The sequence below is a fragment of the Berghia stephanieae genome, chromosome 4 (assembly GCF_034508935.2).
Source record: "Berghia stephanieae isolate SIO BIC M18660-M18661 chromosome 4, UCSD_Bste_1.3, whole genome shotgun sequence".
In the NCBI taxonomy this organism is placed as follows: domain Eukaryota; kingdom Metazoa; phylum Mollusca; class Gastropoda; order Nudibranchia; family Aeolidiidae; genus Berghia; species Berghia stephanieae.
Window position 1 is genome coordinate 50258045 of NC_088363.1, and position 23506 is coordinate 50281550.

At 33.9% G+C, this 23506-nt stretch overlaps 1 protein-coding gene across 2 annotated transcripts in view; it reads right to left on the minus strand.

The window, feature by feature from the left end:
* Positions 1–1759: 1759 nt before the first annotated feature.
* The window catches only part of LOC144970760 (C2 domain-containing protein 3-like), a 50123-nt gene continuing 28376 nt past the window's right edge, over positions 1760–23506 (minus strand). For both annotated transcript variants that reach the window (XM_078910754.1, XM_078910753.1), the window contains 19 exons: positions 22849–22986; positions 22199–22303; positions 21175–21364; positions 20560–20670; positions 19771–19856; positions 17981–18113; positions 17429–17566; positions 16617–16728; positions 15950–16108; positions 15067–15166; positions 14066–14271; positions 13567–13723; positions 13207–13258; positions 12386–12513; positions 11886–11954; positions 10637–10835; positions 9522–9663; positions 5339–8141; positions 1760–4427 (listed from right to left, as the gene is read on the minus strand). In XM_078910754.1, the coding sequence (XP_078766880.1) occupies positions 4257–4427; positions 5339–8141; positions 9522–9663; positions 10637–10835; positions 11886–11954; positions 12386–12513; positions 13207–13258; positions 13567–13723; positions 14066–14271; positions 15067–15166; positions 15950–16108; positions 16617–16728; positions 17429–17566; positions 17981–18113; positions 19771–19856; positions 20560–20670; positions 21175–21364; positions 22199–22303; positions 22849–22986 (5199 nt within the window). In that variant the 3' untranslated portion in view covers positions 1760–4256. The remainder of the gene's footprint in view (positions 4428–5338; positions 8142–9521; positions 9664–10636; positions 10836–11885; positions 11955–12385; positions 12514–13206; positions 13259–13566; positions 13724–14065; positions 14272–15066; positions 15167–15949; positions 16109–16616; positions 16729–17428; positions 17567–17980; positions 18114–19770; positions 19857–20559; positions 20671–21174; positions 21365–22198; positions 22304–22848; positions 22987–23506) is intronic.

Genomic DNA, 23506 nt, shown 5'->3' on the forward strand with positions numbered 1-23506 from the left:
TTCATTATCACCATCACTACCATCATCATCGTCATGATAACCGTCGTCATCATTCTCTATCACCATCATCGTCATTATCATCATCACCATCATCATAACTGTCGTCATCATCATCAACACCATCATAATCATCGTTATTATCATCATCACCAGCATCATCATCGTTATTATCATCATCATCATCATTTTCTCACCATCATCATCACCATGACCATCATCATCATCGTCATCATCATAAAAATAGCATATCCTATAGCATGAATCAGATGTAATAATGACCAAAGCTACTAAACAGCTCAAAAATACAAGCTGTGTATTTTTTAAAAATAATAATTAGAGGACCAAATTTCAGCGCTTGTAAAAATCTATTTATTATTTTAGACAATTAATAATGCTTGTACTCAGTAATATCAAAAAATATGATACAGAAAGTGAGCTACAACATAGGTAATTTTATAATATTCTATTTTTGAATAAACATTTTTAACATTTTCAAAATATTCAAATATTCATGTACAAACATCGCAATCGAATTACAGAGAAGTATGTAGACAAGTAGTAATAGTAACAGTGGTAGCAAAAAGTTTTGGCACTTTTATATAATAATAAATAAGACTTTTATTACATAATATACATAACATGACGCTCGCCATAAAAGGTATAATTGTGTAAGTTATATTTCGTTGTTTGTTGTAAATATCTGTTTATGAGAAGCAATAGGAGAAGAAGGTAGTGGTGGAGGAAAAGGAGGAGGGGGGGGGGGGTGGGGGGAGGGGAGAAGAGATGGAGGAGAAGGAAGAGGGGGGGGGGGGAGTGCATGAACATTTAGTAGTAGTAGTAGTAGTAGTAGTAGTAGTAGTAGTAGTAGTAGTAGTAGTAGTAGTAGTAGTAGTAGTAGTAGTAGTAGTAGTAGTAGTAGTAGTAGTAGTGGTAGTAGTAGCAGTAGTAGTAGTAATAGTATAGTAGTAGTAGTAGTAATAGTATAGTAGTAGTAGTAGTAATAGTATAGTAGTAGTAGTAGTAGTAGTAGTAGTAGTAGTAGTAGTAGTAGTAGTAGTAGTAGTAGTAGTAGAAGTAGTAGTAGTGGTAGTAGTAGTGGCAGTAGTTGTGGTAGTAGTAGTTGTAGAAGTTGTGGTGGTTCTGGTGGTAGTAGTAATTATTAGCAGGAGTGGTGGTCCCAATAATAATAATAATAATAATAATAATAATAATAATAATAATAATAATAATAATAATAATAATAATAATAATAATAATAATAATAATAATAATAATAATAATAACTAGCAAAGGTGAATCTGTATGAAACGCTCACCAACCATTCTCAAGGAAGACAACCATCCACACCAATGAAGGAATCTCCATCGACCACATTTACAAAAGTAACATTAGTAACTTAAAAAGGACTGATAAAATGATGCCTGTTATTATTTTTATCTTCTTCTTCATCATCATCATCATACCATTGTCTATGATTTACAGAATGGTACTTTATTATGCATCATAACAGAACAATCGGTTGAGACTCCATGTTCAACGCTTAGCTTACAATGTATTTATATAACATATACCCTAAATCATACTTGGACGGATAAGGTGATTGCTACTTGAGGTAAAAATGACCAGTTATAGTGAGGTTACAACAGATACATATTTATAATTTTCCATTGTTATGTATGAATATACATAACAATGTAAAATTATAAATATGTATAATATAATAATTAAAAATAAGACAAAACAAAGAGTTGACTCCTTATAAACAGGGCATTTACACTGCTTTTATTCAGTTTCAGTGACATGGTATCTGACTCTCCTTGTTAGCAAGATTTAATATGTAGGACGACACATAAAGCCTGTTAAGAAACTAATGCAATATTCTTAGAAGCACATAGAGGTCTACAGCTTTTGAGAGGCTAATTAGCATTGTTTTTTTTTAGATTTAGAGGCATACTCATTCTTTGAGAGACAAACGCAATATTCTCTTTAGAGGCCAAACAACCTTTTGAGAGATGAATGTAATATTTTTAGAGGCACATTCAGCCAGCCTTTTGCGGGACTAAACTAATGCAATATTTTTAGAAGCACCTGTGACCTTTTGAGAGACGAATGCAATATTTTTTAGGAGCACATACAGACTTTAAGTAGTCATGCGCAATATTTTTAGACAAAAAAACATCGACTCACTCTAGGAAATTCTGATATTTATACATTTCCAATACAACGGTAAAAATATTTGTTCCAGGTGCTGGGTTAGGCATTTTCATATCATATCAGTAAAAAGGCTTTAACATGGACCAAGCGTTCCTTAAATGCCCTTAAAACATAAGTAACAATATCTTGGACATTACAGTTTGCATATTCTTTGAGATAAGATATAAAAAAAAGGGAGAATCAGATATAAGTTAGGAAGAAAAAAACAATAATTAAAAAAATAAATTAATTAAATAATTAAAAACATAAAAAACTATCCATTCCTATTATTGACATATTATCATTATTATGAATGCTCATTCATCATAAATGTATTTTTAGGCACAAAGTTCCCTATTGTGCAAGGGAACATTACCTATTACCTTAAATTAATCCATCCAGTCTCACTCAAGCCACAGCAATAAATTCACATACAAGTGTTTAGCATCACTCAATCCACAAGTCAGACCAGGATACTGGAATGAATCCACACTGACAAGCGATGCATTACAAAATAGATATATGGACCCTATAGCCTGGATGCTGTGTTAGGTCGGGGCTAAACTAGATTCATTTGAAAGAGGAAATGGTTAAAAAAAAAAAATTGAGACTTAAGTCATTTGTGGATCAACATTCATTCTTATCAATCGGGTGTATCAAGTCCAATAAAATTCCATAATTTAGCACAAAAAGTTCATTTTCAGGATCTGGTCCACCCGGATACAAATAATACCATTTTAAAAAGATAATATGTCACACATACAGGAATAAGAAAATTCTTATTGGAAGAAAGCAACATTTCACTATCCTCTATTTGGAGCAAAGGTCCCAGCCAATGGTTCAAGCAGTCACAATACAGAACAAAACCGCATCAAAAGGAAGAATAGATAGAGTTGAAAGGATAGAGGAGAAGAAGCCTGCAATATTTGCTCCTTGATTTTGATCTTAACCAACACTACTTTTAAGCAACATTCATAAATTTGGACGGATAACAATAGCTGCTTGATCAATCACAAAATGAGCATAGAATTAGAATAGTTCCAATGGGAAGATAATAACTGGAATGAAATAAAAACATATATGCTAAATAATGATGAGAATTTATATACAAGTTGCCAGTAAGTGAGTAAATTAATTACACATAATATGGATTAAATTAAAGTCTCAAATGACTGTCGTTTGACTTAGCATGTCAGATAACTGAAAGAAAACTAAAAGTAGACTGCATGTATTACTTAAAGTGAATCCTAAGCTGCTAGATGCTGTGGACTCTAAAAAGTTATGTACAAAACTGAACATACCAGCTTCAAAACAGAGCAAAACACTAAACACGTATTTAATATTTTGTCACTTTTTTGAAGCAATTATATCAATATGTATAACTGAATAATTTATATTTACAAAATTACAATTGGAGTACTACGTACATGTCTTAGTGACTATGTAAAGAGAATTCTTAATCAACTATAATATTACAATACACATTTTAAAATAATTCGTATGGAGAGAGGCACTTCTTTAGCTTTTTATTAACAAATTGTGGAATGGAAAAAAACCCAAGAAACAACTAACATCTTTATTGTTATCTTTAAAAAAAAAACAAAAAAAAAAACAAGAAACATCCATTATTATGAGAGAGTTCATTTCACCTGAGCCAGATTTGAGATTTTTGAAAAGAGACTTCAGACAACTGACTAATAAGAAGTAGCGGAATTCAACCCCAGAATTTTTAAAGATCCAAAATCGTATGTCAAAAATCAAAAAATTTGTGATCCACAAGATATATAGATATAGTTCGTATATGATAAGGTTTCTAAAGGATCAGATTATGAAGAAGTAAACAGACATTTTTATAATATGACAGATTTGTCTAATATTTTATAATCTTGGTCGACCTCAAACATCTTTTTCCAAATCTCATTTAGCAGATCAAACCACAATGCAGAGTTTGAAATGTTCTGAAACTTCAGGCATCTGATTGGTTGAAAAAAGTGCCCATGGTCAATCACAACATTGGACTGAGCCATATCATAATTAAAATGTCCAAAATAAAAGTGAGGTTTTTAAGATGGTTTAGAAGAGAAAATCTTAGCAATTCTCTTTGTGTGGTCAGTGCTTGGTGGGGGTTTGGCTTTGGCCAGGGCAGCGGACGATTTGGGTCTGGACTTGGAATCAGCAATCTTATGGACCAAATCTGACACGGCCTTGACTTTGTTAATGTGTCTCGTGCCCTTCTGGCAAAGTAAAATCAATAAATAAAATATATTATTATATTATAAAATAAAATGACAAAATCTCAAATTAAAATAGTAAAGATAGCAAGTTACTTTAGTCTTAAAATTCGTATGTATTTTCATGAACAACAAATTTAACAAACATACAAATAAATAAGAGAAAGAAAAGAAAAATTATTTAGAAAAGTAAAATCAAATGGTTGTCCTTCAAAGCAAATAGGACCGTGGAGCTTGAGATGATTCTTGCTTATGAAACATGAAACTTAAGTCATGACTGCTTGTTATGCTTTTCAATAGGCGCAAAGTCATCTCCACCATATATATCATTACTACTACTTTTGGGACTTGTGTTTGGGGTGGGGGAGGGGTGTATGGCGTGGAGTATTCTCTCTGGAATTGAACACTTAATTCACACATCAATTGATGATAGATAGACCACTAAATACTCATAACATTCCTACATTTCAATGAATATGAGTCTTGATGCTCTAAAAGTCGGGATTGGGAGGGGGGGGGGGGGGTTGAAATAAGACATCAAAATGACAAAAATAAATTTGATTAAAAAGTAGCATAAGAATGTCTCAAAGTTAAAAAAGTAAATAATAGATATGGCTAAAATGTGTACTTTGCAATGGGTACTAGAATTGCATCAGCCATTTGGATCTTTGTTAGAATGATAAAATTGACTACTACTCAGAGACAAACATGTTCAAAGATGAGCAATTAGCAATTGGCATAGAATAAATAGCACAATAAAGTAGCAGTGGGATATTATTGATAAGATGTCTGACAATTTTATTTAATGGGCTTTAAAAGTTTTTGTCCACATTAAATCATGAGTCAAATTTTGAATGCCGAAACACTAAATAGACAGACATATTGAAAAAATATGAATGCTAAAAAACACCAACCTGAGTTACATTATTTGCAGCAGCAGTCGCCTTTCGCAGAGCAGAGATTGAACCTTGCAGTTCCTCTGTGTTCATGAAGAAATTGGGAATATCAACATTGCCATTACCTCCAGCATTGGATAGGATGCTTTGACCTTGACCCTGACCAAGTACAGTACTGGTGTTAGCAGACGGTTCCAAACAGCTATCATCTACGTATGACATGTGGTTTCCTGTTGCTGCTGAACTGTTGATTCCTGTGGTATGTCCTTCGCTGCATTCTCCGTCAACAAAAGCAGAATCAATGGTACTGTTGTGACGACCTTTCAGAGTTCTTCTTTCTACAACCCTTTCTTCTAAATGTTTATCTTTTTCCTCTGCCTCATCTCTGACTAAAACCTCTTCACTTCCATCTCTACTCAGAGGGAGTGAACCACCAAGATCATTGCTTCTGTTACTAGTTGCAGATCTATTGTCATTTTGAGCATTATCAAACCCATTTATCTTATTTGTGTTATTAATATGAATAGATTCCTCCTCTTTCTCTAAATCTTTGGCTTTCTCACTTCCTCCACCTTGAAGCTCAGCAAAAGACTGCTGTTGGCCATTTCTAACACAATATCCATTTCTTGAAGCGTTGGATCCTGCCGAACCTTTTGAATTTCGTCTGCTTCCAGAATGGGATGTTTCAGAGTCAAGATCAACATTCGATAACATGTGGCGGATTTTGGGCCTAGCTCCTTGTCCATTTGTGCCATTTAGAGGAGTGATGATTGGGTGAGCATCAGTGGCAGCCATCAGAGAAGAATGGAAATTTGTCTCGCCATCTTCAAGAGATTGCAGCAAAGCTTCAGACTGTTGATGTAACATTTCAATGCTGTCTCTGTCTTGAATTTGTAAATTGTGAAAACTATTTAATACATTTTTGTTTCCCTCATCGGGCTCAACATTGAAAAAGCTATCGACATCGTTATTTGTGCTGTTCTGATATCTTGAATTATCTTCTTTCCTAACTGTATCTGGATCCTCCTCATCATCATCATTGCTGGAATAATCATTCAAGTTTTGTCTTCTCCCTCTTTCCTCACTAACATGATCATCGTATTCATGATCAGATACCTCGTCTAAAAATAGTGACATTTCATTTCCTTTTCCTCGCTCTCGATCATGATTTCTATCTTGGGAACTCCTACTTGTATTCATTGTAAACTCAACCTCCTTTTCATCCCTCCCCTCAATGCCACCACTTATTTCTTTGTTTACACTGACATTGCCATCCACTCTCCCAATATTATTCCTGTGCCTTGTCCAAATATCATTGTTATCATTTTCAGTCTCATGACTTCGGTGAACAAGCCATTCCTCCACATTCTGATTACCTAATACCTCTTTCTCCTCCATCATCCACTCCCCAAAATCATCACCACCATCATCGTCACTGTTATCACCTCTCTCTCCCAAAAGTCTTTTGTTTCTCTCAAACACCTCTTGGAAATGTTCTATCTCGTCTTCCACCTCCTCCTCCACCTCATCTTTCTCTTTCTGTTTTTCTGCTCCATCCTCTTCCTCACTTCCTTCTGTATACCACACACTTGTCCCTTCATGAGCGTGTCTTGATGGAGAGGCTTCCTCAACAACTTCTTTAGGACTATGCCTCTCTGTATCACTAATTCTTTGCAGATCTACACCTTGACCATTATTTACATTGTAGCCACTATACACCGCATCAGGACTTATCACAGGAGCTTTTAGCACTTCACTCACAACACAATCATTAACATCTCGTAACAAAGGAGACAGGTTAAGGTTTCTAGGAACAATTTCAACAGTGTCATTTCCATCATCATCATCATCATTGTCTTTATCCACTTCTCCCAATGTCTCATCTTCATCTTCTTCCTCTGCATCTAACAAATCCCTATACCTGTGATAACTACCAAACATCTTATCCTCCTCCGTTTCACTCTCATCATCAGACACTTCACCGTCCAACAACTCCAAATGAGTCTTAGATCCACTTGACCTACTACCCTCATTCATTAGGTATCCATTCTTCTTCACACCGACACCAACACTACCACTCTTCAAAGTGGAATCAGACTTGCTCGGACTTCCACTGTTTGCTCCAACACGATTGTTATTCCCACTTCTATGCAAAGCAAAGCCTTGACTGTTAGAAGAAGTCTCACTATTACTAGCATTGAGAACAAATGGTTGAGTTTTGCCAGTAGTGTCTACTGACAAAGCAGGAATAGCATCTTCGACTTCTAACACAGGTGGGCGAGTCAATACCATATTTCCACCATCAAATACTGAATGCAGGGTGGATTGATTATCACTTGTAGTCATCATCATCATATTCTTCTCAGTCCGCCCACTTTCCATACACTCCTCACCCGATTTCCCACAATCATCAACACAATTTTTCGCTGAAAAGACTCCTGAATCTGAAAGTTTTGGCATGGATCCTCCCACTCCTCCACCTTTACCAGCAACCACAGGGACTTCAATATTACCACTGTTACTGTTCTCTTCTTCATTATTCTCTTGCATTTCCTGTGATGTGATCACATCTGAAGATGAGTTATTGTTGATCCTGCTGGGAGCAGAGCTTTCCCGTGTATACATGAGAGATGATGCTGTATGAATTGTGCTGAGTTCCGAGTGTGATCCATAAATCACATCTCCAGATTTCTCATTGTCACCATCTTGGTTGTTTCCTCGAAGTCCTTTGTTGTTTCCTTTTGCTGCAGATGAAGATGATGATGCCCCAGTTCTCTCCTTGAATCCTTCCATTACTTTATCCAGATCTGCAAGCTGACGCCTAAAGAAAGAGTAGAAAGAGAGAAAAAAAAAAGAAATTGTAAAAATCAATTAATACATGACATTTATAACGTGCATTTTCATCACTGGGTGATGCTCAGTGCGCGAAACAATAATATAGTGACATTATTATACAAATGAAACATTATACATACTACATCAACATAATATTATCATGATACAACAATGTAATAACTAAACATAAAGTCATTAATACAAGATATGTTATAATACATCCACATGCTATGTCAACTACGGAAATAATATAAAATAATGATATAATAACATAAACTAAATTAACATTCATATTGAGGTCAAATTACAAAGATGCATTAATCAAGATGTGTTTTAACAAAAAGATGGTGTTTTAACTTTGATTTAAATATTGATAAGGACTTCGCTTTTTTTATTCTTTTAGGAAGAGAGTTCCAGATGGAAGGTCCGACGTGACTGAACGATCTGCCGCCGTAAAATTTATATTTATATTTATTTGAAACAATTAATTTTGTAGAATATTGTGCAGAACGTAGACTCCTCGTTGGCTTATAAGTTTCTAAAAATTCAGTTATATACAATGGTGCTTGATCATTAAGGCACTTATAGCACAATACTGCTAGTTTGAATTCGATTCTCACTTTAACTGGTAACCAATGCAGCTCATACAAAAGTGGCAACGAGTAGGATGTTCTCTTCTTTCTTAAAATCAATTTAGCAGCCGCATTCTGGATACTTTGAAGGCGTGATATTTTATCGTTGCTTACATTCGAGATTAACGAGTTACAGTAAGAAAGATGTTATTAGTTTGCATGTTACATCTCTTGTTAAGAAAGGTCTAACGGACGCAATTCTTTTTACGCCTATTGTCAAACTTCTACATAGAGAATCAAACTGTGCCGGCATAGTCATATGTTGATCTAGCATTACCCCGAGGTTTTTCACACACGTTGAGAGGTTAATTGTGCACCCATTTATATTTAGAGTAAACTTCAGAAAATCATCTTTCAAAACACTTTTTCTACCACACACCATCACCTCTCAATTGAGAAAAATAATGACCAGTACACTTTAGTTGAGTATAAAGTCTATGTAATCTATGTTACAAAATCTTCATAGTCACATGGTCCAATGTGAGGAGGGAAAATATTTGAATAGTACACTATAGTATGACAGACATTCAATCTTACATACAATAAAGATCAGATTTAAACAAATATTATTAAAAATTCATTCATGATAATATCTTATTGGGATGGATCACAGCAATGCAAATCATTTTGATATTACAGAAAATCGTCTATTTTTCGTTTCAAATTTAGTATCTTCCTAGATTCAATTTCAAAAGGAACTTTAAAAAGAACTTGTAAAAAGAGTCGTGACAAACCTGAGAGTTGTGAAAAGGAAAGACTTCGATGAGTCATCCCTGGGTGTAGACTCGGGTTGGTTCCCTGACTTGCTGGAGAATGGAGTCTGATGATTGTAGAGCCTTGGAGTTGGGTGGTTGGTGCTTAATGTGGTCGTCATATCTGGATAAAATTGTTTGGTTGTTTTTATATATATATATATATATATATATATATATATATATATATATATTTTATATATATATATATATATATATATATATATATATATATATAATATATATATTACAGTATATTGTAACAGTATAAAGTTAAAAAAAAATATAAATTAATTAATAATCAAATTAAAAAATTAATTAATTAATTTAATTAATAATCAGTCAATAAATATCAGATCAAATAAATAGACAATTAATTAATCATAGCAAATCATAGTTTCTGTAGAGTCAGAAACAATATCTAGCTGCTTCCATTTTGGATGGTATATTGCATAATGCGTTGATTGGTCTGTTATGAATTCCGATTATGATTGGCATAAATCTAGCCACTTTCAATATTGTTCACAGAGGTGAAAAAATTAACCCTGATTCAGTTCATGCATGTTTGTCCAATACTCGAAATTGCAAGACAGTATGTATTCCCATTGGAGTTCAGTCATAAATATTTATACAAATCTATATTTCCAAATGTTTTGGCCAAAAACTAAGGGTGGCTAAAATGTATTTGGTTAAGTGGCATGGATAAGCAACATCGACGGTAATGATCAGGCTAACTCGGCTATTTTAATTGAAAAAGAAGAAGAGGAGGAGGAGGAGGAGGAGGAGGAGGAGGAGGGAGAGGAGGAGAAGGAGGAGGAAAAGAAGAAGAAGAAAAATGAGAAGAAGAAGAAGAAGAAGAAGAAGAAGAAGAAGAAGAAGAAGAAGAAGAAGAAGAAGAAGAAGAAGAAGAAGAAGAAGAAGAAGAAGAAGAAGAAGAAGAAGAAGAAGAAGAAAAAAAAACACCCAACGATATTAATGACAACAACAACAACAATAATAACAACAGCAGCAGATAACATGTTTCCTTATAATATTTAACAATCTAAACACCTCCCTAAAAGGGAGTTCAAAAGGAATCACATCAATACAACACACACCTTCAGACGTGTCCAGATACTGATAGTTGTTGTTGAAGGACACCGCATTGGTTGAGGTAGATTCGTCACCAAAGTTCTTGGACAGAGATCCCATCCTAGCCATGACGTGCTGTTGTAGCTGTAAGAGCTGTTGAGCAATGGTGGAGGCAGCAGTCTGTGTGTTTGTGAGGGATAGAGATGGGGTGGGAAGAGTGGACATCTGGATGGATGGGCGGAGAATGGAAAAGAGAATAATTTAAAATGAAATGGGAGACCCAACACATTAATGTCCTAATGAGTCACTGATTTTAATGTCAAAATTACTCGAATTAAAATTCTTGATGGTTTTAGCAGTTTACCAAAATGCATTCCTCTTCATAAATTAATGTATTTAATTTACTGCATTATCCAGACTAAAAGCCGCAACTTTATTTCCCTTATCTTGACCCCTAGTCCAGTGCAGCTATTACTAATATTTTTCTCTGTCTGTGTCAGACAAGTGTGTTGGCTTCATGACTATTATTTCGATATTGTAACGAATAAACAATGATAGAAATCACGCATCGCTCATATTAGTATTTTTTATGAAGGAGCAGCTTATTCCACTCAGTGGCTATTTTACGATAAAATTGTTTTTTTTTTTATTTGGATAGTGCGACTTATAGTCCGGAAAATATGGTAAATCAGATTTTATAATGTAGACATTAAATTTTAAGCTTTGCATAAACCCCGACATGATACACGATATAGGCAGAGCTGTAAGAAGTAACAAACATAAATAAGCAGTTTCTAAGTGAAGTAATCTCAACTTCACAGAGGAAACAAACTGTATCAGCCTATGACTATTTTGAAACAGGAGACTATTCTTTTAAACTAATCAACATCCATTTATATCTAATTTGACTTTCAGCATATAACTAAAAATAAAGAGCAGTGATAAAATTGTTCTAAATGCTTAGAAATAGAATTATGCTGTAAGAACACAAAATTAAACAATAGAAATAATTATGAATACATCTTTCTTTGAATTAAGCGCTTATCTTCATTCTTATAAATCAATGCGCTAAGCTCTATATTTGTCTTGAATTAATGTATGGATTACATATGCAGCCTTTTAGAAAAAAATACAGTGTTTTGGGCTTCACCCTCAAAATGACATGTCTTTTCTATAGCAGGAAAGAGAAACAATAATATGAAAAATCTTCCCAAAGGCTTACTTGGTGCCTAGACAAGGGATATATGAATACTTCTACATAAAAGCTACACTTACCCCTAAGAGAGAAGTATTTACATCAGATGCACCTCCACTTGTATGCAGATCTTGTGGTGTTATGCTAACCTGTAAAACATTCATGGTACATTATTTATTTTAATGAATTTTCAAAAGAAAACCTCTTTATATCCCAAATGATGTACATATATACTTCAATACAAAAAATTCTATCAAAAATAAGATTGTCAAAAAGTAATATGAAAAGAGCTTTTGATATGGTGTTGACGAGTTGCAAGCACAATTACATTTTTGAACACTTATGAAAATATTCTTACAACATTTGCTTAGTCTCTGAAATTGTTCCATTTAACCAGCTTATTAACCAGTAGAAATCATAAAGAAAGAAATCTGTCACATTTCGTCCCAATTAAGCAGTTGTTTCGATAAAGTGGTGTTCCAATTATTGGACTCAAGTGTATTGACCTTTGAAGTGTCAATGATAGGATCAACTGACTTTTAATTTTAAAACAAATGCTTAAATGATTCAACTCCCCTACCTTGATTTGTCCCCTGCACTGTCCAGTGAAGTCAATGATGTTATACCAGCCGCATAGCTGATTCAGGCCCTTGGCAAGGGGAGACAAATCAACGGAAACAAAACCCAAAACACGGTCACTAGATTTGTCTGTGGATGAAAAAAAGAGCAAAAGGAAAATGAAATGGCATCCATCTCGTTTCCGATATTGGTTAATCAAGTTCAAAATGATTAAATAAACAAGGTTTCAATAAAATTGACATGCAAAATGGAACCACCTCACCATTTCTCTTCATTGTCATATAGACGAAGGAGGAACCTGAAATGTTCGCAACATAAGTCTCTATAGAATAAATATCATTCTGAATGTCAACACATCAATTGAGGACTCCCTCGACAGGAAAAAAGACTGGTATCAAATCTGGATTCAGTCAATGTATTTTATCCTTAACCCTCCCTTCCACCTAGCTAACCCACCGCAGTGATTGGGTAGCTGAATCTATAAGGTGTGGTGAAAAGTGCTTTGCAATCAGTGGTATCCTATCCAAGCGGTAGCAAGAAACTGTTACTGTACTTAATGCTATTATTTATGCTACAAACCCCCTGGAGAAATTCCAGCTCCATGTGCCTTTTGAATTTAAAGAATTAAAGGATTTCTTTTCTTTTCAATAACATTCCATTCATACTCATTATACGGGATATAATAGTAAAACAGTTATCATAAAAACATATAACTCATGATATAAAAATATATTTCATTGAAATGAGACTAAAATATCAAAATAGAAAAATCAATAAACTTTCAATAAAATTTTTTAAAAACAAAATGTTTTTTTAAATTACCTGGTGATTTGGATGCATCTGATGGTTTGTGCCAAACTTTTAAAACCAAGTTCTGAGAGAGAGAAAAAAGTTTTTAAATAAATATGTTACAACCAACAAAAAAAGAAGAAAAACAAAAACCGTTAACTAGAGTTTTGAAAGCGAAAACTTGCGTTAAGGATTATCAAAAAATATAAAACTGCTTAAAAGGTGGCCTGAACAATAAATCCTGAAAAAAAACTGACTTTATAAAAGATAAGGTCAATGGCTATGGTGGGGTATTTTTTGTTGTTTTTTGTTTGTTTTGTTTTTAATTTTTAAATGGCTATATTTTTTTTTAATGAATCAATCTTGAGAACAGTCGACAGAATTCATGATTACCTTGTTCTGTTTATGTAGATATTCATTACTAAGCCTGGTTTCCACAGCATAGTCCCATAACGGGTTACAAGAGTTGGGGAAGATGGAGGTGTGTGACGGGTTAGACTTTTCAGCACTTTGATATGAGACATACGTGGTAGGTCTCACTTCGCTTGATCTGAAATTGAAATTAGTTTTCAAATTTTATAATAATCAAAAACCAAATTAATAATTTCATTGGTTTTAAGTAAAATAGTTCTTCAGAGCCATATGTCCAATGAAGCCAGAACTTACCCTAGTTTCAATAACATTAAAAAACGGTAGCCTTTGGTCAGAAATTTAGTCTTTTACAAGATACTTTCTACCATTCAATACTTGTTTCTATGTTTGTGAGGTCAGTGCTATGTGCTACTGGGACCAAAAAGTAAATTAAGATGTAAGTTGAAGTTTAATAGCCCAAAGCACCAAACAGCTCTCTTACCCTATACCCCCACCGGCAACAGATTTGCTCTGTTCTTACCTATTTCTCTCAGAGACCATTGGAAGATGCATTGCCCTCTCCAGGGCCATTACTACAGAGAAGCTTGCTTCAATGTCACCAGATTTCCTATTCTTCTTCTTCCTTTTAGGGGACTTTTCCACACAGATATCTCCCTGGAGGGTGAGGGTACTGTCACTATCACTTATTAGGTCTGTGTCCAGGGCTGACCCATCTGGATCAGATATCTTAATGGACAAGAACAACATAGAAGACTCTGATAAAATATGAAAAAAATAGCTAAAAGACATATCTTGACATATCCATATTTATACCATTTATATTCTTACAATTTAAGTACTTAATAAAGTAGCAATATATGTTTTTAATAATTTATATAATATGCTTACAACTTGTTGGACCTGCTTAATCTAAATAATTTTATATTTCTCCTTCTAAACTATCAAAAATAATTTATAAAAAAAGGAATTACCAGTAGGCACATAAACCCAGAATTTATCCTGATTTTTTTATTGTAAGTGGTCCTTCAGAGCCATTAAGCCCATGGAGCTGGAGTTTATCCCAGTTTCTATAGAGTGAAAGAGACAATAACAATTGCTACCCTTTTGATGCGACATTAGTCTATCACAAAGTACTTTCCATCAGACCCAGCTACTCAATCATTGCTGGGTTGACCGGAGGGTCCAAAAATAAATCTCAACTTCAACTGGATTTGATCTTGGTCACTTTGCAAGTGAAGCGAATGCTCTACTAACTGAGCTATCAGACCCCCTTATTTAGTAAAACACAATAAAACTTGCTTGCTAGCCTTTTGATGAAATACTAGTCCCTCGCAAAGCACCTTCCACCAAATTTCACTGAAACCAGGCTACCTTGCTAGATGGACAGTTTGAGCAGAAGAAAAGCAGATTAGAAACAAGTTGGTATGCTTATGAATTGAATATTCCACCAATAAAGTTCAATTATTAACAAACTAACTACAAAAATCATGGCACTGTCTAGCATTGCATATTTCTCATTACCTGACTGTGGCTTGAGTGATGGACTGTAGACACGATGTTAGCCCTGACAAAGGCAGATTTCAAATTTGGACTGTTTCCATTGAACATTGGGAATGAACCACTAAGGATGGAAGAGAGAAAGCATATAATTTGGTTTATATAGTTTATATCATACTCATCTTCTTCTCCTTCCTTCATCATTCCATCTCCTCCATGTCAAGAATGACATACAAAATTATGTATTTCTTATTGTGTCCAAAAAAGAATAGAATATTCCATTTCTAAATCTTTAATAAGAAAATGAAAAGAATGCAATTCAGCTTCTTTGCTTGACATACTATACTGTTTGCTATGTAAGCTCTAGATTAAAAATCCATCACACAATTCGACGATGACAATAGAAGAATCATCAAATTAAAAATGAATAAAGGAAAGGGCGGGATTAATACTGACTAAACGCAAATTAAACTTAGATTGCACATTTGATATGCAATGTCCTATCACCAATTCATCCTATTCTGACTTAGTGAGTAACATTTGGTGAAGCATTGTGGCTTTGTGAAAATTTTGACAAATAGTTACACAAGATACATTATATGAAATGAACAAAATGATTAAATATTTTTAATATCAATACTAAGCAAAGCTCATCAACCACAAAGAGTGATGCATGGTAACAACTGGAATACAGATATGATACAAACATTTGCACATCATGCTATTTGAAGAAATAGACGTGCACAGCTTAGCAACAGTTTCTTAACTGGATTGCATGATAAGGTTAATACTAAGAATAATAATGTACTCGACTCGTCCAACATGTTAAATGAACAATGTACACCAAATTAAAAAGTTTTAAATATGAAATTGAAAGATATTGGTAAACAACTCCAAATTGCATTACCTTATTTGCTGCCTTTTCTTCCTCTTGTCAAGCAATGAGTCCAACTCAATGTAACAACTTCCAATCAGCTTATCTCCCTTTCTGGGTCGTTGGTCACTCTTGTTTCCGTCACTATAGGTCACCCATACCTGGATTTCCAGTCGTTTCTCTTGCAAGTATCTGTACCATGAAAAACCATACAAATATGAATATAACAGTTGCAAAAGAGAAAAAAATACATAGCACCAAACATTTCAAGCTCAAGCTCATGTATACATTCAACAACAAAAACGATAAAAGCCTTTAAATCAGACATCATTCACTAAGTCTGAATTGTTGAGAGAATTTAACCTTGTGCTTGTTAGAACCAAATTATGTACTATAATTTCATATCAGAAAGTATTCCTTACTAAGTGGGAAAGAGTTTAAGTAAATAAATACTTGAGTAAATAAATAAATAAATACATACATAAATTAATAATATATCCAGTACTGTCATCAATGTGATTTAATTTGAAAGAGTTTTAGTAATATATTCTTATCTTATGGAATAAGCACTATTTGCAATTTGAGGCTTTTAATGTCTCCAACTTGGTAAGGGCCAATATAGACTTTTTTTTTAGTGTAGAGAATCAAATGAAAACAATCTTCCAAGAAGTGTATAAAGTACATAAAACATATGGCTTACCTCTGAAGATCAGCAGAATGAGGTAGAATAAACTCATTTTTGTCTCCTATGTGGCTTTGCAAGGCACCTGATTCTGAGTTGTGGATTTTCCTTGATTTTGAAACAATCAAACCTGTATAAGGTTGGATTTAAATAAATAAAAAACAAATAAATAGATAGATAACAAATTTAAAAAAAAATATAGTGATTATTCAATCAATGTAAAAGAATAAATAAATAAATAAATAAATAAATAAATAAATAAATAAATAAATAAATAAATAAATAAATAAATAAATAAATAAATAAATAATATAAAAAATAAAGAGAACAGATCTTCTTTTGAATACAAAACAAACAAAAAATTCCACGGTTTTGTTGTCGGTTCTTTTTGTTTTGTTTTGTTGGGGGTTTTTTTCCAGGAAAATCTGAACCTCACATCCAAAAATGCCTGCATCAATCAAAAAGCCTAAGAATAAAAGCACCACTTAAAAATAAGTTACAGAGACTCTTGTTGCAATGCAATTTAGAATCACTGGTACAATTTTCAACAAATGCATGGAATTGTAATGAGAAATCTTAATAATGCATGTTTATATAGCGCATTTTTTCAGCTTTTTAATGCTCATTGTGTCTCAAAACGGTTTCATTTAATCAATAAATAGGCCATACAAGTCACCTGTTGAGTGTCCGTTTTCCACAAGCACTCTGGCAATTTCTGATACTGCCTAAAGTCAGGTACACACAACTGAGTCCAGTTTTGTTTTTGATATACTTTAACTATTAAGGTCATTAATCAGGTCATGATTTGAAGTTACATCCTTCCTTCTTACCTTGATCAAACAGTTTATAACACACGTAACACAGACTAGACGGATCAAGGTCAGAGTGGCCTGCCCTGATTGCAGACACCAAAGGGAAGGAAGCCATCTCCACACTGATTGTTATTCTGTGAGATGAACAACTGCTTCCTGTAACAATAATATTGGAAATTTTAAAATTTGGAAAAAAAAAAAAAGAAACAAACAAACAAAGAAATAAAAAGAAAGAAAGGAAGGAAGAAAGAAAGAAAAAAAAAGAAAGTAAGAAAAAAGGAACAATGTGCTGAGTCGAATATTTTAAGCCCTTTGAATTTAGTACATTTAAGAGCTGTTCTTTTTTACCATTCACTGTGATTAGATATCATACAATAGTGACTTCCCACCTTGGATGAATGAGGAATATATATAAAAAAGTTCACCTTCTTTCACAGGGATAGTGCAAAATCCAATAAAATGTGATCAAAATACTTTACAATGGTTCTCAAACCAATAGCGATATTGAACATGTAGAATGAGACACGCAGCCTGTAAGGGGATATTCTAATTCATACTAAATAATATTACCTTCATCCCACTGACCGTCAGTCAAAGAATCCATATGAAGGGGAGACCATCCCAACCCTCGGCCAACACTGACTACTTTCTCCCTGTCTGATAGATCTGTAAATCTCAGGGAAAGTTCCACACCTCCCAAAACCTACAAAGAACAAATATACGACATATAATAAGAAAATTAAAATAAAAAGCATGTAAGGAAAAATAGCAAGTCTCAGAACAGGAATATAAACTCAAAAGTGTGCGGTTTAGGGGAACTTCTGGTAAATGCTTATTTTTCCTCCACCTCACCCTCACTCCCACTCACTATATATATTGTAATTTTATATGTAAGTTTTTGCTTTTTTACCTGAAATGAGATGATTTGGACTTGCATAGATTCTGGTTAGATATTTTTTCTCTATACACCTGTATGTGAGAGTTTGTCTTCCAGAATGGAGCATGCTCAAAATTAACATAGAGTCATAAATAGATTTTTTTGAAAAAAGAGTGATGTAATTTCCGATTTCTAAATATATAATATATACAGTAAAATTACTTTAAACCGAAAGAAGCTAAACCGAAAAATACCTTAAACCGCAAAGAATTTAAGAAATTGTACTAGTTTCTTCATTATCTTTGTACTAATTCTTACGATGAACCGAAATACTTCTAAGAAGGACTTTCTTTAAACCGAAACAACTTGAGAGCACCTTCCTTTTTTCTCTCTCTATTTTTCTTCAAGAAGTCGGGAAGGTGGCCACACTTAATAATGCCCTGCGATATTAAACAAAGAGCGTATGTTTAAGATGAGGGTGATGGGTGGGTGGGGGGTAGGCAAACACTTCAATTACTGCACTTGGGCTTGGTCAACACCACAATCGCACAGACTGGAAAAGGTAGACAGCGGGTGACTGGCAGGCGAAAAATGAGGAAAGAGGGGAAGTTGGGGTGTAGAATCACGAAAGCGAGATGTTCTCGCTCGTGTGTTGATGCTTTGGAACTTTTCAACACGACAATAAGGAGGAGGGTGGTAGACAACTTACCATTGACATTACATGCCATTTCATTTCCACTTTGTTTAAATGTGTGTGTGTGTGAGGGGGGGGGGGGGGTTGAGGTTCTATTTAATTAGGCCTTTGAACCTAATGGCAATTCAACAAAAAAGAGACGTGTAGTAGACAGCTTAGCATTGACACGCCTTTTCATTTCCATTTCACTTCATCTCTGAGTAGCTGCGCATCATTCATTATCAATTATCGCACAAGAACTTTCGATCTTATTTTAGCTTTGCATTTTACTAAAAGATGTCTAAAAGAAAGCACTGTGCTTACACGTTTCAGTTTAAAATCAAAATACTATGTAAGTCGATGAAAAAAAAGTTGATCAAGACGGAGATATCTAGAATACACGGCATCCCAAACTCAACTCTTTCAACAGTTTTGAATTGAAAACAAAAACCCCCAAAAAATATTTTTAAAACACAAAAAAATTTTAAAAACAAATTAATTAATGGTAACGAAGACTGCATTTATTCAACAACTCCATTTAACGGGAAACCCATGATACGATTAAATGAGCAAATTCCTTAAATAGTTACTACCCTTGAAAAACATTGCAAAACGGGAACTTGCTTTAAACCAAAATGTCTTTAAACCGAAATGGTTTAGAAGGTCCCCAAAATTTCGGTTTAAAGTAATTCTACTGTAATTTGGAAAACAGGAAAAATGGGAGACATTCTTACTACCCTTTCAAGGTTGAATTCTTGATATATCTAGAACTGTGCAATAGAATATAAGTAGAAAATCTAATGTACAAACCTGATTTTTAGGAATAGGATGACCGTCTTTGGAAGGTTTCGTCCATGAAAGCTGCGGCTGAGTGATAGGAAACCAACCGTGGATACCTGGAAATGAATGGGTACGTTCAAAATGAGTAAATATTTTAATGACTTATACATAAAATTTAATTTTCAGTTCACATTGCTTGTTAACGATGATGCTAGAACTCCAAACAATGCAATACTGAACTATTGAACAACCACCCCATAGTGCTTACAATGAGAACCCAAGTTTGAGAGTGCTTTCTTAACAATCAGGTCATATATCCATTAGTTTTCCTGTGAACTATACCTGTCACATGTGAATAAGCACCTGCTGTAAGCAACAAGCAAAGAAATCTGGATTTTTTTTTAAAGGGAGAGGGTGGAATCCGAAATTGAAGAAAAGCATCCATATCAACTGAAAATGTATGGTTTTTACCCTTAATTATATGAAGAATCATTTTTAAATGCTTTAAGGGCGGAGTACTGTGGTTCAATTTCCTCACGTACCTATTTCTGAGTAAAAATACATTTTTATAAATCACTTTTTTTCAAAATTTTAATTACAAAATCGGAATCTGGAATAAACAAATTCAAAATTGACCAAATTTAGTCCCCTCCCCAAAAAGTGTATTTATAAAACGTAAGCAACTAAAATTTAGTCGACATGAATGGTTGTGCAATGTTGACCACATTGAGAAGATAAAAACATGGAAATGGATTACATAGTTATTCCAATCATTTTATTCTAACACAACTTCATTTAAATGACAATAGTTTGACTCACCTGAAGTATGAGTCAACAGAGACACCAGAGGGACATTACAGCTGCCAAGTAATACATCGCCACCAGATTCCATTTGCCTATTTAATCCCATCTCCTCCATCATCCCTCTGCCTGTTGGAGAGGCGAAAAAAAGAAAAAGAAAAAAAAGTAAATATAATATGATCGTCAGTTTATTTAAGTCAAAATTAATATAACATTAATGGCCCATTTCAAAACATTAAAAAAAGCAAAGACTCAAAACATAAATGGGTATTGCATAACTTGAAAGATATATTCATATTCATGACAGTTCACAAGATCGTAATAGTAAATCATGACACGTTCAATACCATTCAAAAGATTGTGAGAGTAAATCAAATCATTTTATAATTTTGTTTGATTTTCTATCTAATCCTGACTGTGTTTGTTGACAACTAATGTTATTTTATTTACGTTTAAAATTTTTAAAATGGAGTATATATCCACATCTATAAAGCAGTTTTATATGCTAAATGCCCATCACAATATTTTTTTCCCCACTTATATATTAATTAAAAATAACTTTATATAGCCTGGACATTCTTTACGGTGATTATTTGTTATAATATTCAAAAATCAGCCAGCTCAAAAACTAACCACCATAAGCGTGTCCTGTGTTTTGATGCCAAATCTCAAAAACAGCTTCAGATCCTTCCAGCAGCTCTGCCAGACTCCTAGTATGGGACGAGGTTGTGTTGTCAGACAGGGCAAGATCACAAGGGAAGTCCATGCACTCACTGAATTCAGGGATGAAGGACTTGGCTATGGTCTTTGTCATCTTCTCATTCTAGTATATATGGAAAATAAAAACCAAAGAAAATAGACATTTATAAGTAAATATGAATTTTATTTTTTTAATTACAGGCATTAGACATTCCATGAAAGAATATAGATAATCCATCAAACAAATGTCTCATGTCAACAAGAATCACCCATGTTTTCCAAATTGAGCAAATTTGGGGTTTATAATCTTGCTCAAGAAAGAAAGAAAAAAAAAAGTGCCTGGAGTAGGGCTCGAATCCAGGACCTTTTTGGTCACAGTGCAATACCTTATCTATTCACCACAATCAATTTTTTTTTTCCTTCAAATTACCAAAATGAACAAAATGTTCACATATGTCACCTGTTGGGGACTTTCACTCGTAAAACAGTATATCTGTTAAGAGCGCATATCAGTTTTGAAAATAAAAAAGTTGTGTGAAACTTTAAGGTACAAATTACTGCATCAAGGGTGGAAATTTTAAATCTTGGTGAAGTCTAATAATCAAAAATTGATTCACGTTTTATCAATTACCATTGTTAGATATTGGGTAACCTCTGTGGTGTAATGGTAACGCGTCTGACCAATAATCAGGAGGTCTGAGGTTTGATCCCCAGTTGAGGAAGACTAATTTTTTAGGATTTTTTTTTTTCTTGCGCTTTTCTGTCTTGCTTAGTCTGACACTGTTTCATACACACTTTTTCAGATCTTTATTGTTAGATATAAAAAATTACTTGATTTGGCAAAAATTAAATACAATCCAATCCAATTAGATGGACATTCAGATCAATTCTTCCACTCATAAATTGAATACAAGTCTTACCATTATTTTCTATAACTGCCATAAAGTATAAAACTTACCTCTTTCCCAATGAATGGTAGCTTGACACGAATGTATGAATTGACTCCAACATCAGCACAGAATGACATTGATGGATCCGACTGGGCGACACATTCTGCTGCGGCCTGCACATGATGATTCATATGTATAAAAATATATAACAGACTGTAAAATGTATTTTTAAAACAAAGTAACATACACAACAACATAAATAATGCTACCAGTCTAACAAGATACTTCGGTGCTACTATTGCTATGAAATGAATACATCTCTTCTAATCTAATGAGATTTTTATACAATTGGTATCACACAAAACAAACATTCTTTTCAAGATTTTACTTATAACATATATTTTTTTAACTGAGTGCAGTTAACATCAAACAATTACTAAACAGATTGTTATGTAATAAGACTCATGGATAAAAAATGCCTGAACTTGAAAAAAAAAAAAATAAATAACACGAGTCATCTTGATGCAAACGGATCTCTCAAATTCAATTTGCACAATTTAAAAAAAATTAGAATTGATGGGGAAAAAAACCCAAGTTAATTCTGATCATTAAATCAAATATTCAAACCATAGCAGCAGGTTGTGTAGACTAATCATTAACCAAAAAGATTAAAACCCAGAAAGATTAAAAATAATGGAGAAGTATTTCACTCCCTTACCTTCAGCCCTGCTGCCCTAATTATTTCAACTGTTAGCGAGACTTTTGAGTTGGGAAGACTTCTTGGGACTGCAGTTTCTCCCTGGGCTGTTTGACTACTGTATCGAATGGCAACATCCATGAGACCAGTGTTTTTACCCTGGTGTGAGAGTGGATAAAGAATAAAAGGATATTTCAATGCAAGGATTACATAACATTTAAATTACACCCTTTCGCACCATTAGATCCCGTTGCCTAGATATTCCATAAAGGAATATAGAAGATAATCCGTCAAACAAGATGTCTGATGACAATAAAAAACACCCATGTTGTCCAAAGTGAGCAAACTGGCAGTTAATAATTTTGCCCAAGAAAAAAAAACCGAAAGTGGCTGAAGCAGGGCTCGAAGCCAGGACCTTCTGGATCACAGAACAATGCCTTAACCACTCGGCCATATAACAAGAGAAAAGGAAATTCTTCACTGTCATTGCAGATGGATTGGACACTATCAGGGAAACATTGCCAAACATAAAGAGGTCCCTTAAAATGAGGCAGACAACATATAACCTAGCGACAAGATATGGAAGCAGACACAATGGACTGGCTACAATTGGAAGCAGTTGGAATTCCCTTGCCAAGTACAGTGATGAATATAACAGGCTCTTCTGTAGTCTATGCCA